The sequence below is a fragment of the Triturus cristatus genome, chromosome 9 (genome assembly GCF_964204655.1).
Source record: "Triturus cristatus chromosome 9, aTriCri1.1, whole genome shotgun sequence".
Classification (NCBI taxonomy): Eukaryota; Metazoa; Chordata; class Amphibia; order Caudata; family Salamandridae; genus Triturus; species Triturus cristatus.
In genome coordinates, this window is record NC_140592.1 from 712136952 (window position 1) to 712150599 (window position 13648).

Below are 13648 nucleotides of genomic sequence, written 5' to 3' on the forward strand. Positions count from 1 at the left end.
TTGCAATTCGGCCACAAGACCAAGGGGGGTGGCCTGCCCCTCCTCTTCGTGGCAGAGGCAGGGTTCCCCGAAAACGTTAATTCGATTGTCATGGTGATTTCCTGTCTGCAAGTCTGCAAACAAAATGCTACTAAATATTATTAGGTAAAAAATGGACATAGTGGTTTGGTAGGTGGGTTGACATTCATAGCAAAATAAACAGAGACATTATGAAAAGATTAAAATAAGGGAAAGACACAGAGAGGGTGGAATAAAAAGGTGAGCATGAGAAAGAATAGTAAGAAAGAACAAAATAAGGATGAGAGACATAAACATGGGTAGATGGAATGAGAGAGGAAAGAGCTGGTGTTCAAAGGAAGGTTGCAAGAAAGGAAGTAAATGTTGAAAGATATAATGAAGAAAAGGTGAAAAGTAGGATGGAAGGGTGAAAGACTGAATGGATGGAAGCATGAAAGATTGGGTAGATGGAAGGACACAAGGATAGATGGAAGAGTGAAAAGATCAACATATAAAAGGGGAAATGGGAATGTTGAAGAATGGGCAGATGGGAAAGATTGTAAGGAACGATGGTGAAAGGAAGGAAGGCAGGATGGATGGATGGATGGATGGATGATTGGATTAATATATAAATGGGGAAAGCATGAATTGATGAATTGACGGAAGGAGCATAAGGTAAACAAAATTCTCCTAAGGGCAGGTTTACTCACTTGGCATGCTGGTTGTGATCAGAGTTATGGTTAAAGTGGAGGTATTTTCATTTTCTACCTCCTCCCTGGAACCTACCTCCACAATATTTTGGCAGTAGATGTTTTTTGTTACAACATTCTTGCAGCATGATATTTCTTTGGTCGATATTCTGACATACAAGTGAAAGGAAAAGTGAGCAAGAAAAGTAAAGCAAGCTAATGAGTGACAGAAAGAGGCAGCATAAAACAGGGAAAGAAGCACTGACAACAAAGAAAACTAGTTCAAGGCAGTCAGGAGTGAGGTGGCAAGGGAGAAAAATAGAAAGAAAGAGTGGAATTGAGATGAACAAAATATGTCAAACAAAGTTCTGCATTTGGGATTATCAAACTAATTAATCCAAACTGTTCTGCAGGTTGGCCAACAAGAAGAACGGCCAATCATCGGCTCATAAGGACATCCTTGGTGTGCCGTGGGACTGAATACGAAGAAAACCAACAAGCAACAGAGTCATGGCCCAAGACAGAGTGCACCAGGACTGCCAGGTAAATAGACAGATGTAAAAAACATAGAAACATAAAAAAATATCAATATGGAATCAATAAGGGCTTCTACTATATTTGAAAGAGAAGATTGGAAGTTTGGTTCGCTTTCACTTCTACAACATTCTTTCTTGGATGTGCAAGCACATATGCAATGCTCACAAATGCTACTATGAAACACAAAGAGGACCTGTGGTACAGCATGAGCACACACACATCTCTCAATGGAAAATTCAACTCATTCTTTACTGTCTTTTTTAATTAGCATTTGTATAGTGCACCATTATTGAGGCTTCGTAGCGCATTTCATGGTTAAAGGCAGCATCCAGGCACGCCTACCACAGCTCCCTGCTGGTACAAAGCAGACCCAAAGCTGCTCAATGCCCAGCTTGAACTCAGTTCTAATGCAATCACTGTCTTATGTCTGCACAGGACACATCAGTCAAGAGTTGCTGTTGCTATGCCACTCAGTGTTTCAGTGAGTATTTGGTTATTTTACTGCATTTGAGTTAACTAAGTTTATCATTTTATTCTGGGACTTTCTTGGTGTTGGAGAGTTCTTGGTGTTTGATGGTTGCGTTCCTCTGGAAATGAAAATCATTTTATTCAGAAAAATAAGTTTCCAGTCACTGCTTTTCTCACAAATTCACATAAATTAGTTACACCTTTATGCCTAGTCACTGCTGAGCTTTTCCATGAATGGATCACCGATGGAGACTTCACCCTCATCTCCATTCATGCCTTGACATACCATCCGGCACAAACATCTTCACAGATGGCAGGTCATTGCAGTCTCCAGGTCCCTGTGGTTTGGAGACCTGGAGTCGTATTACAAAAGTGCCTTAGGGGTGCAAAGGGCATGTGTGGCAGCTTTGTGCACCCGCGAGACACTTTGGTATTACAGAAGAGCCCTCAGATGCTTCTATGGCCCAGTCTGTATTACAGAGGGTGTTTCCTCATTTGCACACAGGCGTGAGCCCATGCATTTTGCCTCTGCGCCTGCGCCCTATTTTGGATGCAGACATGACTTCAGGAGGCGCCTGCTAAAGGCAGCCTTCTAGAGGGGAGAAAGGGGGTCCCATGGACCTCACAGATATCCCCTTGTGGGCGGGTGCAGTCACTCACTGCATCAGTGGCGTAACGAAAGTTGAAGGGGCCCCCCTGCAAGGTACACAGAGGGGCCCCCACTCCGGATTTAATCTGGAGCTCTCCAGCGTGAGTACAGTGCTGAGGGGGCCCCATGCAGCTAGGGGCCCCTCTGCACTGCGGGGGATGTGGGGGCCTGTGTTACGCCCCTGCACTGCATCCACCTGCAAGGGGATTTCTCACCCCTCTTGAAAGTGCAAGCAGGTGCCACCTGCACAGTGAAACACAGAGCAGCTTTGAAACAACTGTGCCGTATTTATCTGGAATGCGCTGTCCCCAGGGCAGCACTGGTTCGCGGCTGCCCTAGGGGCAGAGCATTCATGGTAATATTGCCCTCTTTCCCTGTTTGCACACGGCGCAACTATTTAAAGGTGCACCATTGCACAAAGAGGGAAAGCCACCATATTTGTTACACGGCTCCAGATGTACTATGGGCTGAATCGCAGGCCAGTTGGTGTTTGTACACACCGAACACCTTGTTACCATACCTTCCTTTTCGACTGTGATAGAGATATTACTCTTGAGCACAAAATGAACATTCAGTAGGATTTGCAGAATCCTGTCCTATTAACATCAATGATGCAGGTTTCTGTCTGCGAATGGTGCAGAATGGTAGGGACGGAGGACTGCAAGGGGCAGCGGACCTCATCCCTGCCTTTGCATTCTTAAACAACATTTTATTTTATCATTCCACTTCCTGTGCTTTATAGGAACAGGAACTCCAATAAAAAATAGAATACGCATTTGGCAAATGCCTCGCTGGGTGCATGCAGCAGTACTTTGGAACTCTGGCGGATCCCCATTCCCAATAGCCCACATTTGCAAATTGGAAGCTGTCCCTCAGACGCTACTTCTTCTTATGAGAATGGATACCACAGCGTTGGGTGTTAGTATTCAATCAATGATTTACAGCAGTTATTTGTTGAAGCTGTGGCCTGGAAAGAAGGTCGTTTTCAGCTGGTTAGCTAGATTTGCTTGAATAGATCACTTACTAAATGATATAAAACGTTTTGAACGTAATGCAGAATGGGGTTGGGAGCTACAGAGGAGCCCTGAAGATAGGGATGATGTGGTCACACTGAGGCAGGTGGCTGTATGGAGAATGGCCTTCTTGGGGTGATGGAGGAGTCCACTATGGGCCAGATGTACAAACATTGGGAATATTAATTTCCTAATTGCGATTTCCTGCAAATCGCAATTATTAGATCACTATTCCTAAGGTACGAAACTTTTTGAGTTTCAATTAGCGATTCCTAATGGGTCGTAAATTGACCTACCTCATAAATATTCATGAGATAGGTCGCAGTTTGCGACCCATTAGGAATCATAGCTATCACAGGGATGGTGGCCTGCTAGGGTCCGCAGACCACCTTGTCTGTGATTGCTTTTGATTAAAGCAACACTTTTTACTTTAAAATGCAGCCGTTTAACTTTCATGAAAAACTGAATGTTTAAAAAGAAAAAAATGAAATGCTTAAAAGTACATTTTTAAGAGTAGGCAGTGGTCTTTGGGACCACTGCCCACTCTTAAAAAATATTTGTGTTACATTCTCAAAGGGAAAGTGGTCCCATGGTATTCATTCCTATTTTGAATGGGTTACCACCAACTTTGAATTGGTGGTACAATATTTACGTTTTGTGAACAAAATTTGGTCCCAAAATATTAATACATACCACTGGGAATCACTGTTTGGAAGGGATGCCCTAAACACTCCCCTTCCAAATGCCAAATCGCAGAACAATCTTGCGATTCAGTAACAACTTTGAGGGATCTGAGGTTTCCTTCGATATATTCTTAGAACGAAAGGCACATATTGAGTCGGATGCTTGCCTTTAGAGCGCACACAGGTAATGAAACCTAGAGTGAAACGCGTGCTGGCAAAAAAGATTTTACATGAGTTCTTAACTTACAAAGTAGAGTAACAGTATGGCATGAACTTATTTTGCAATTGGAAATTATAATTTACTGCTTAAAATAGGAAAGAACAATAAATATGCAAAAAATATGTTTGAAATGAACTAAAAATAAAAATCACTTGCTCTGTGATTTGAAACATGTTTCGCCGAGAACTACAAGAAGTAAAGGGCTGAGAATTATAAGACAGGAAGAGATGAGAATTATAGAAATAAGAGGGGTCCGATCGCCCTTTAAATCAGCTCTGTTTTTGATGCTAACCTGTTGTTGGCGAGAAGGTGAGGTGGTTAGGGACGGAACGTTTAATTTGAATGTTGGTTTTTGTTTACTTAACTTTTCTAAATAGCTTCTACCTTTAGTATCACAGATGAGTAGCAGTAGGCATTTCAGAGATTGATATGTTTTCTTCTTTTTCAGAATGGCTTCTTGGTCTAATGTCACTTGTTTGGATAGCACTGAGCATCGCTGAGATTGTCATTGGTAAGATCAAAGGATCTCATTGCCTCTTTGTACTCCTTCGTCTCCCCTCTACCCTGACATATGCATCCCTTTTTCTATCCTCTTTTCATCCCTTTTTCCAGTTCACCTCATGGGATTAGGAGATACCACCCCTGGAAAGTTTTTTTATGCTGAATGGATACATACTTATAACCCGTTGACTAGTAATGCCTTATTTGGTGTACGTCATGCGATTTGGGATCTACCTCATTAACGAGGACGTGGTTGATCTTTGTGCATCTCTTTTATGAAAGATTTTGTTAGTACTCGAGCAGAACTGCTGTGACACTTTGGTTTGTGGTAGATCATTAAGTCCATACTACACCCCACCAAGGGGTTGTCTCCGGCAACAGGCCCACCTCAACCTCTCCACTCAACTAAGGCATCCTTAATTTCACCCTATAAAGTAGCTATCTCTGGAATGTTGGCCATTTGCAATGTTTTCAAACTCAATAAATACAAGTAAAGTAGTCTCAGTTGGAAACAGGCCCAAACAACATCTCTGGATAGTTCTTTTTTAAAATACCTCTTTAGGCCAAAACCCTAATGCTACTCGCCCTTCTGCACTTTTTTTTCTTTTGGAAGAACAGAACTGCAAGCACCAAAATTCACTGAGACAAATGTCTGAGTAGCCGGAAGGGACTCAAATGTTTCCCCACAGTCTAAAGAGAGCTGTCATAGTGAATTAATTGAGTGTCTCTTAAAAACAGTTCTCAACTCTCCGACTGTAATCCAAGGGCAAGAGGTTGAGGGAACCTCTGCCAATATTCAGGATGTGACTCACCTCACGAAATTATTGCAGGTAACTCATCGGAAAGGAATCACATTGGTTTCTGTGTTTAGATTCAACCAACCTAAGCATACACTCTACAATTTTCATAGGATAGGATTTCCTTAACATTCTTGCTATGACACTGCTGAGAAGCATGAGCTCTTTCATGTCACATTTTTGTGAGAGCTCTGAGGTGTGACTGCAGGTGTTATATAATGCCTCACAACTTACAATTGAGTCAGTAGTATAAGTCATGGATCGTCACGTGATCCCAAAATGATCCGATGAGTTATAAGGAAAGCATGTAAAATACAATTAAAATAATAGATTGAAAGAGTTAGCTAGACCATGAAACTGAGCGGTAGGAAGAGAGAGTGAGAATGTAAATGGGAGAAGGAGAGAGTGAGAGACAGGTAGAGAAAGAAAGAGAAAGAGAGGGTCCAATAGAAATGATTGATTGGAAGAGGGCTAGAATGAGAGGAAAAGAACAAAGCAAAGGTGGGGATGAGGATTGGAGAAAGGGAGGTGAAAAGAAGGAGAAAAATAAGGTGACAAGGCACAGGTGGTTTAAAAAGAAAACCAGAGTCAAGTCAGGAGGTATGTTAAATCATTTGTTTTTGAGCTAAACTGCTTTAGGCCCCCATTTCAAGTTCATGGCTAAATTCTGATCTCTGTGTAAAGTAAGGGATTCTGAGTTGTGTGATAAACATACCCTCACAGTTTTACCTATTGGAATAAATTAAGGAAAATGCCTTTAGAAATGCCAAATTATGTGGAATTGTGTGTGCATACAAAACAGTGATGAATGGAATGCTTGAATTATTCTCAGCCACTGGTAATCACTCAGGCCGCATCCCAATCCATCGTTATTTGGCACACAATGACGACTCAGTTTGGACCCAGCTTTACGCAAATCAACCTCGACCCTGCTCCAATAGGAACAGTCCAGCCCGAACTGCCAAGCCAGGTCCTTCCTGAACCGAAACACACACAAACCAGAATTTGGTGTGCTACCATAATAATTGTACATGTTATGTCTCAGTTGCAAGATGAAAACAAGTAGAGGAGGCGTTTACCATAACTGGGGTAGTAAATACCGCATCCTAGGGTAATGTCATTACCAAGTGCCTTCACTGACCTAACTTGTAATGAGGTCCATAGTCTTTCAAGAACAAACCACACAACTGCAAATCCCAGCATGTGCTTAGTGTCCTGGAGATCTGAAGCCATACTGTCTGCATTCTATACATTTTAATAAGACTAGTTCCTCCTATCAGGCGAGTCTGGAGTATCTGGCAACGTGTTATTTACTGGTAGAAGATCAAACTAAATATCAGCCACCCTACTGAAGATTTCTTTGGCAATTTTTCATTGCTCTGTAATGCAACACCTAATGTAGTTATTTCTCTGATCTGTTGTTTTCATACTTACAGGTTCTGTTTATCTACATGAATGCCCAGCACAACGCTTCATCCCTATCTACCTCATCGTCAATGGCGTCACCATCATCGTCATGTCCCTCCTCTCTATTGTGGCTGGACTGAGGCCAAATAAGCTCATCTATGGCATCCTTGCGCTGTTGAGCCTCTTTTGGTTTGCTTGGCTTATCACAGGTAATACCTTTACTTATGTCGTACAGTTCAAGGGAAAGTTATCATCAACAATTGCAGTCCATTTGCAAGATAATTTATAAACACAAATTGCCATCCATAAGATGGTGGATGAAGAAAGGGCTTTAAAATGAAAGCACACAGCACAACAAGCCAGTTACAAGTTAGTGAATGAGCATGAAGTGGTGGGTATATTGATTATCAGTCTCAGTATACTTACAGTTTCAGTTTAACTTTATTCGGATTCAGTAAAGATCCATAAAAGTACAACATCATTGTAAACATATGACATACATTCTTCACTCGAGAAAAATAAAACATAAAGAATAAAAATAAATGTCATGAAGCAAATACATAGCGAAAAAGAAAAAAGGCGATTTTTTTAAAAGGGAGAAATGGGTTTAACCAGTAATATGTACGTTGTCCATCAATCAGGCTGTGCAAAGACGCAAGATGTAAACTTTTAGACTCTGTGCAAATAAGCAAATTGTAAACATCCAACGATAGAATCAGAATTTTGTCATTGTAGACCCTGTATACTATAGTCTTATTGAATAAAAATAGGCGATAATGTATCTAAAATAAGCTGTAGAGAAAACCTCATCATTACTGTGCAAAATGGCAAGCATGTAGACATAGTTATAGTACAGATGGATAATTACAATGACTTGTTTAAACAAAATAAATATATTTTGGTTAGCCATAGTCAGCGCCTTTTAATAGTTAATAACATTTATCATCAGGAAAGCATAGAAGCTCTAGATTTTATGGCTGCTGATAAAAAGGAGCTAACACGAAAAATCATATCATCACTGCCCAATTGTAGTATTTCTTCATATGCAGAGATATAATTAGTCGTCCCATGAGCTTTAAAGTGGGGGATGAGGTAATGCTTAGTATACCTTACATAAAATCCGCAGAAAAACAAAAAATGTAGTAAGGTTTGTTTGCAACCATTGCCACATGGGCAGACTGTATCCTCCAGATTTTTGTTGTAGCCGATAGGGAAACATAGGAAATATTTTACACTGTTGTCCCTAAGGCGAAAGAGCAGACGCCTGTTCCATCTCCCAATAATTTTCCTTAAATATTCCTGTGGTTTTGAATAGTTAGTGTCGACTGTACTCGGGATGGACATATATCTAATGATAGAAGGTTTACTAAACTCTGCCTTTGCTCTATCAGTACGATATAGGGCATATAGTGCATCCCTTGCTGATTTTAAGATTATGTTTTCGGCAGCAAGGGGAAGGGAAAAGCTATGTTCTAGATGTATACTGGACAAGCTTTTGTGAACGGCGTTAAGCCAGGGTATATGTTTGCCCCTATCGCAACTCAAGCAGTCCATTATAATTCGTTGATTGATGGACAACGTACATATTACTGGTTAAACCCATTTCTCCCTTTTAAAAAAATCGCCTTTTTTCTTTTTCGCTATGTATTTGCTTCATGACATTTATTTTTATTCTTTATGTTTTATTTTTCTCGAGTGAAGAATGTATGTCATATGTTTACAATGATGTTGTACTTTTATGGATCTTTACTGAATCCGAATAAAGTTAAACTGAAACTGAGTATACTTACAGATAAAGTGACCTGATAGGCTCCTGTTTCTTAATGGCTAGTTGTACAATTTATTAACATTACCACAGAAAAAACCCACCAGGATTTTAATTTTTGGGCAAGGTAAGAAAAGTGATACATTCTATTTCTGAGTAAAAAAACTCAGATTCATTGTGTACTTTTTATTTAAGAGCACTTAAAGTGGTTGCTAAAATTGGGCTGGATGTAATTTTTTGAAGCATTGTTTAAAATATGATATATTTGTCCGAAGTCAAATTTCCCGTGTCAGCTTGTTCCATAAATTGATTCTAAATACCTATATTTTCCTGCCTCCAGATCTCTTATTTTTTATATTTTATTGGCGATATTTGTATTGGGTTGATGTAGCCCCAGAGGTTATCACAGCGCTTTACATGGGCAGATATTTTGTACTGACAGATGCAGCTTTAAAAAAAGGTCTGGTTTACCTACAAATTGGGTGTGGACAGGTAAAATCCATGTGAGAAAAATCATTGACATCTTCATAAACTGATAGGAGGTGTTGTGGATTGGCCAGGAGAGGACTTTGGGTAGGGAGAGAAGTAAATGGAGAAGGCGAAGAGTTTCAGTTCTTTCGTGGAGACAAGGGCAGTGGAGTTTGACACCTGTCTGTTTCTCGAATCTTGAAACCCTCAATCAGTTATTATTCATTGGTCTATAAAGGGAGACAGGCACATATTCATTTACCCCTTTGACTAGAATGGATGAACCCAGCATCAATCACAACTCAAACATAAGCACAAGACATGTAGGGCCCGATTCACAGAACTAACTTAAGACAAAATCCTGAACTTACTACCATTTTGGTATTCACAGAAGGCACTTACTCATTTTGGTATTCACAGAAGGCACTTACTCATTTCGGTATTCACAGAAGTTAGGAGTCCTAACTTTAGGACTCCTAAATGCCTTCTGTGAATACCGAAAGTCTTAAAGTTAGGATTTTTCTCAGTTTAGGAGTAGTAAAGTTAGGACTCCTAACTTTAGGACTCCTAAACTGAGAAAAATCCTAACTTTAAGACTTTTGGTATTCACAGAAAGCATTTAGGAGTCCTAAAATTTGGAGTCCTAACTTTACTACTCCTAAACTGAGAAAAATCCTAACTTTAAGACTTTCGGTATTCACAGAAGGCATTTAGGAGTCCTAAAGTTAGGACTCCTAACTTCTTTGAATAACGAAATGATTAAGTACTTTCTGTGAATACCAAAATGAGTAATTGCCTTCTGTGAATACCAAAACGGTAGTAAGTTTAGGATTTTGTATTAAGTTAGTTCTGTGAATCGGGCCCGAAGTTTCTCTGCAGTTCCTTGCTGTGGGTGGGCCAGATTTTGCGCAGGGGTCGGAATTCCGAGTTGTATGGAGTTTACATCACCCACTAATTACCAGGGGCAATATAGTCCACACCGTTCATGAAATTTTGGCGAGACAGAATTGACAGATTTAACAGTAGAAAAGTACATTATTTATTATGAGATGCAGATTGTAGTGTGTTAAGCAAGAAGGCCAACGTGATCTACTGAACTAGAGTGGGTTTGTTTTCTTAAAACAATTGGACCAGGTCTATACCATACTGGCTGAACCTTCCAAGCAGCTTTTCCAGCACGGAAATGAAAATTATATTCTAAGAGGTAAACTGGAGTTTACCATCAGTTGTAGGCGGAGCTCGACGATAAAGGGAAAAAATATGTATCCTACTCAAAAAGTATTTCAAACGGAGCCTTACCATACTCACCTCTGATAAAAAGCCATTTTAACATAAAAAATAACCTTAGAGTTTCGAACTTTTATCAGTGGGGTCAGAGATGGCCCCAGTGAGTGAAAACACCTGAAGAAGGGACTTCGGAGAGATTTTCTTTAATCTGCGCCACATCTCACTCAGTACCGCTAAGGTGCAACCAGTTTTACTGTAGCCATCCCATAACTGCTTCCTGGGACTTCCTGATTGCGAATAATTTCTCCTCCAAAAAGGTTAATCTGTCTAAATGCATCCTCATGCTTTCTGTTTTTTCCATGGTAAATATTTAAAGTGAAAATGTACACGTATATACTGTGATATTTAATGTTATGGTCTTCTAATCCCCCCTCCCCCGTGCATTAGAGGGCTTTGGTCAAATTGTTTCATGTAAATTGAATATACAGTGTCTTCAAGCTTATATTATATAACTGCTTAACTGTAAGATTCATAATGTTATCATTGATATCAATGTACCTTCAGGGGATTACATTTTAAGCCAAGAAAAGGGAGTTATCCACATAACTAGAGTTTTAAGTGACACATGGTGGCTGTTGCACTCATGGGTTTTGTGGAAAAAATGTAGGATTATTTTAAAGATTGATTTACACAACAGATGGGTCAGCAAGGATCCGAGATCAGTGTGGGTGATATGCTAAATCTCAGTTTTTTCACCCAACAGGGAGCGTCTGGACTTTCCCGCTGTACCCCAACTACACGAACTGCAACAGAACTGTCTACCTATTTACGTTCTCCATCTTGATCATCCAGTGGATCGTCCTGGCCCTGTCTCTCCCCGCGATCATTGTCAAACTTTTCTCCTCTTTCCTCGCTTGTTCTTCTTGTTCCTCTTGCTGTCTTTGTTCTCAGTGCTCCTCTTGCGTTTCCTGTGTTACTAAATGATGAACCTTAGGCCCCAAAATCCTTACATTTTGTCAGAAAACTTGCAGTTCCTTCGACTATTTGCACAACATTGACTCAAGAAATTGGTTATTTTGTAAATTCATAATTGCTAATAGATGGTTTTTGTTGCACTGTCAATTAGGGACCACCTTTCCTCCTGACTGACACATCATCTAGACACCAGGATGATGGCCCAACACTATTATTATTAGGCACGTCGTTTAACAATAAGGACCACATGTTAACCAAAGGTGTAGTGTATCCTGATTTTGCACAAAGGCTGGACACATGAAGGGGTCAAAGGTAAAACTTGGCAATGAGAGAGGGTCACTGACAAGCGGCCCATGTATTTCGCCAACGGAAAACATAGCATGATCTCAGCCGCGGCCCGTGGAGGTAAGAGCAGTGGGGCGTTGGGGCCGAGTGGGGGAGAAGAGGTATTTTGAAAGATGAAGACGATGAGAAAATAATTTTTTAATTTTCCCTCTTGGTCGGGAACTTAATTTGATACAGAAACATAATAAAATAGCTCAGTAAATAAGAGGCAGAATCCGTGGTATTAGAGGTTCGGAATGGGCTTTATTCCAATGGTCGATTATAATCGGTTGCTCCAAGTTCCATCACCACGAAGGTTCAGGAAGTGAAGTACATACGTTATTGACAATCAATTACTTTTATACAATAGGCATTACAGTGAGGCCAATGCAAGAGGCGTAACAATTGATAGCAAAGATAACATTTCACATGTGTAGCAAAAATAGGCGTAACTGGGAGTGATTTAAAGAACGTCATCAGATGTGATGTCATAAGAGGGCGGTTACATGAAAGAATTTCGCAATGTCAGCAGAAATACTTGACAGAAATGCGCGCGCAGCAGCATGACGTGTGATTGACGTGCAACTAGGGGGTGAAGGGGACTTGACATTTAACTCTACATGTGGCGACAGATGTCTGGAGGGTCAAGTCAACCTAATCCCAAATCATATCTAACATCCTATGTTTAAAGAACTATGTTATCCAAAAGAGAGGTCTCTCAGAGTAGAATCTTATTCTATACTGACTATACTGAATGTTAGTGCGTGTACAAGCGTCTAAGTGTCTACACTAGATGCGAGGGCAGGAGTCTTCCATAGTAACAGGGCTATGAATTACTTGCATGAAGACAGAGAAGCCGGGCCTTTGCTCGGTAGCTGGCAGAATGTTTACTTAAACTACTAGACAGGAATGCATTGAGCAGGAAGCGGAGCAGATAATTTTCGAAGGTGAAATACAGTTCTTGGCAGGCAGCAAGCTGATGTCGGGCATCGTGAGCCGCGCAGAGGATGAGACAAAGTTCATGGTCACAGATGCAGGCTCGGACTGGAGCTTCAGAGACAGAAAGCAAGGAAAGCTTGATGACAGAATCAGGGCCTACTTGCCTGGACTGAAAAAATGGCATAAGTGAACCATATAAAGGCGGTGGCCTTTTGTACTTAGGAATGGAATATCCGGCCTATTCATGGCGGATCTGAAAGAGGACATGTTAACGGTGGACGCACATGTATTTGCGTCTTCATAACTGGAACTGGAGGGAACATACATGTACTTGTAACATGTACATAGAACCGTTGGGGTCCAAGATAGGGGACATAACTGACCAGAAAAATCCATATTTCCACATTCCCTCCTTGTCCCCTACTTGCCCGTCAAGAGATATCAATCTTCATTAATCCATTGATCTGTTCATATAGCATCATTTGTTCTTCTTTCTTCTTCCGGGATCTTGAATGAAAATCTTGATGTGGAATGCACGATGTGGCACACAGACCACAAATCGCTGGTCCACATTGCAGGCATAAGCAGCAACTGAATAGTATGAGAAGGCCAATACCTAGGAAGGATAGAACCTTCCATCCAAAGGTAGATAATACACTCCAAAACCAACCGGACCAAGTCCAGGTGCCTGGGTTCTGGTGTATCTGGCTTACAATCTTATGAAGGCGGGTTATAGCTTTATATACAGATGGCGAATTTTCTGGTATGAATATGCAACAGCTGGATCCGATGACCCTACAAGCTCCGCCCCTATCGGCCAGGATGACGTCAAGGACAAGACGATTTTGAAGCACAACAATCCGCATGGCAGACTGCTCTTCTGTTAAATTGCCTAGGGCGGAAATAGTTTCGTTCACTACTGCTTCAAGGGTTCTGGTTAATCTACGTATCAGCTTACTATTAGTAACGGTACCTATATAGGGAAAGAG

General features: G+C 40.8%; 1 protein-coding gene across 1 annotated transcript; it reads left to right on the forward strand.

Moving 5' to 3' along the window:
- Nucleotides 1-1646: 1646 nt before the first annotated feature.
- On the forward strand, nt 1647-13449 carry LOC146798568 (transmembrane protein 272-like). The gene is made up of 4 exons (XM_085627763.1): nt 1647-1704; nt 4705-4767; nt 6991-7170; nt 11185-13449. The coding sequence occupies exons 1-4, from the start codon at nt 1647-1649 to the stop codon at nt 11403-11405; spliced, it is 522 nt and encodes a 173-aa protein (XP_085483889.1). The 3' UTR covers nt 11406-13449.
- Nucleotides 13450-13648: the final 199 nt, after the last annotated feature.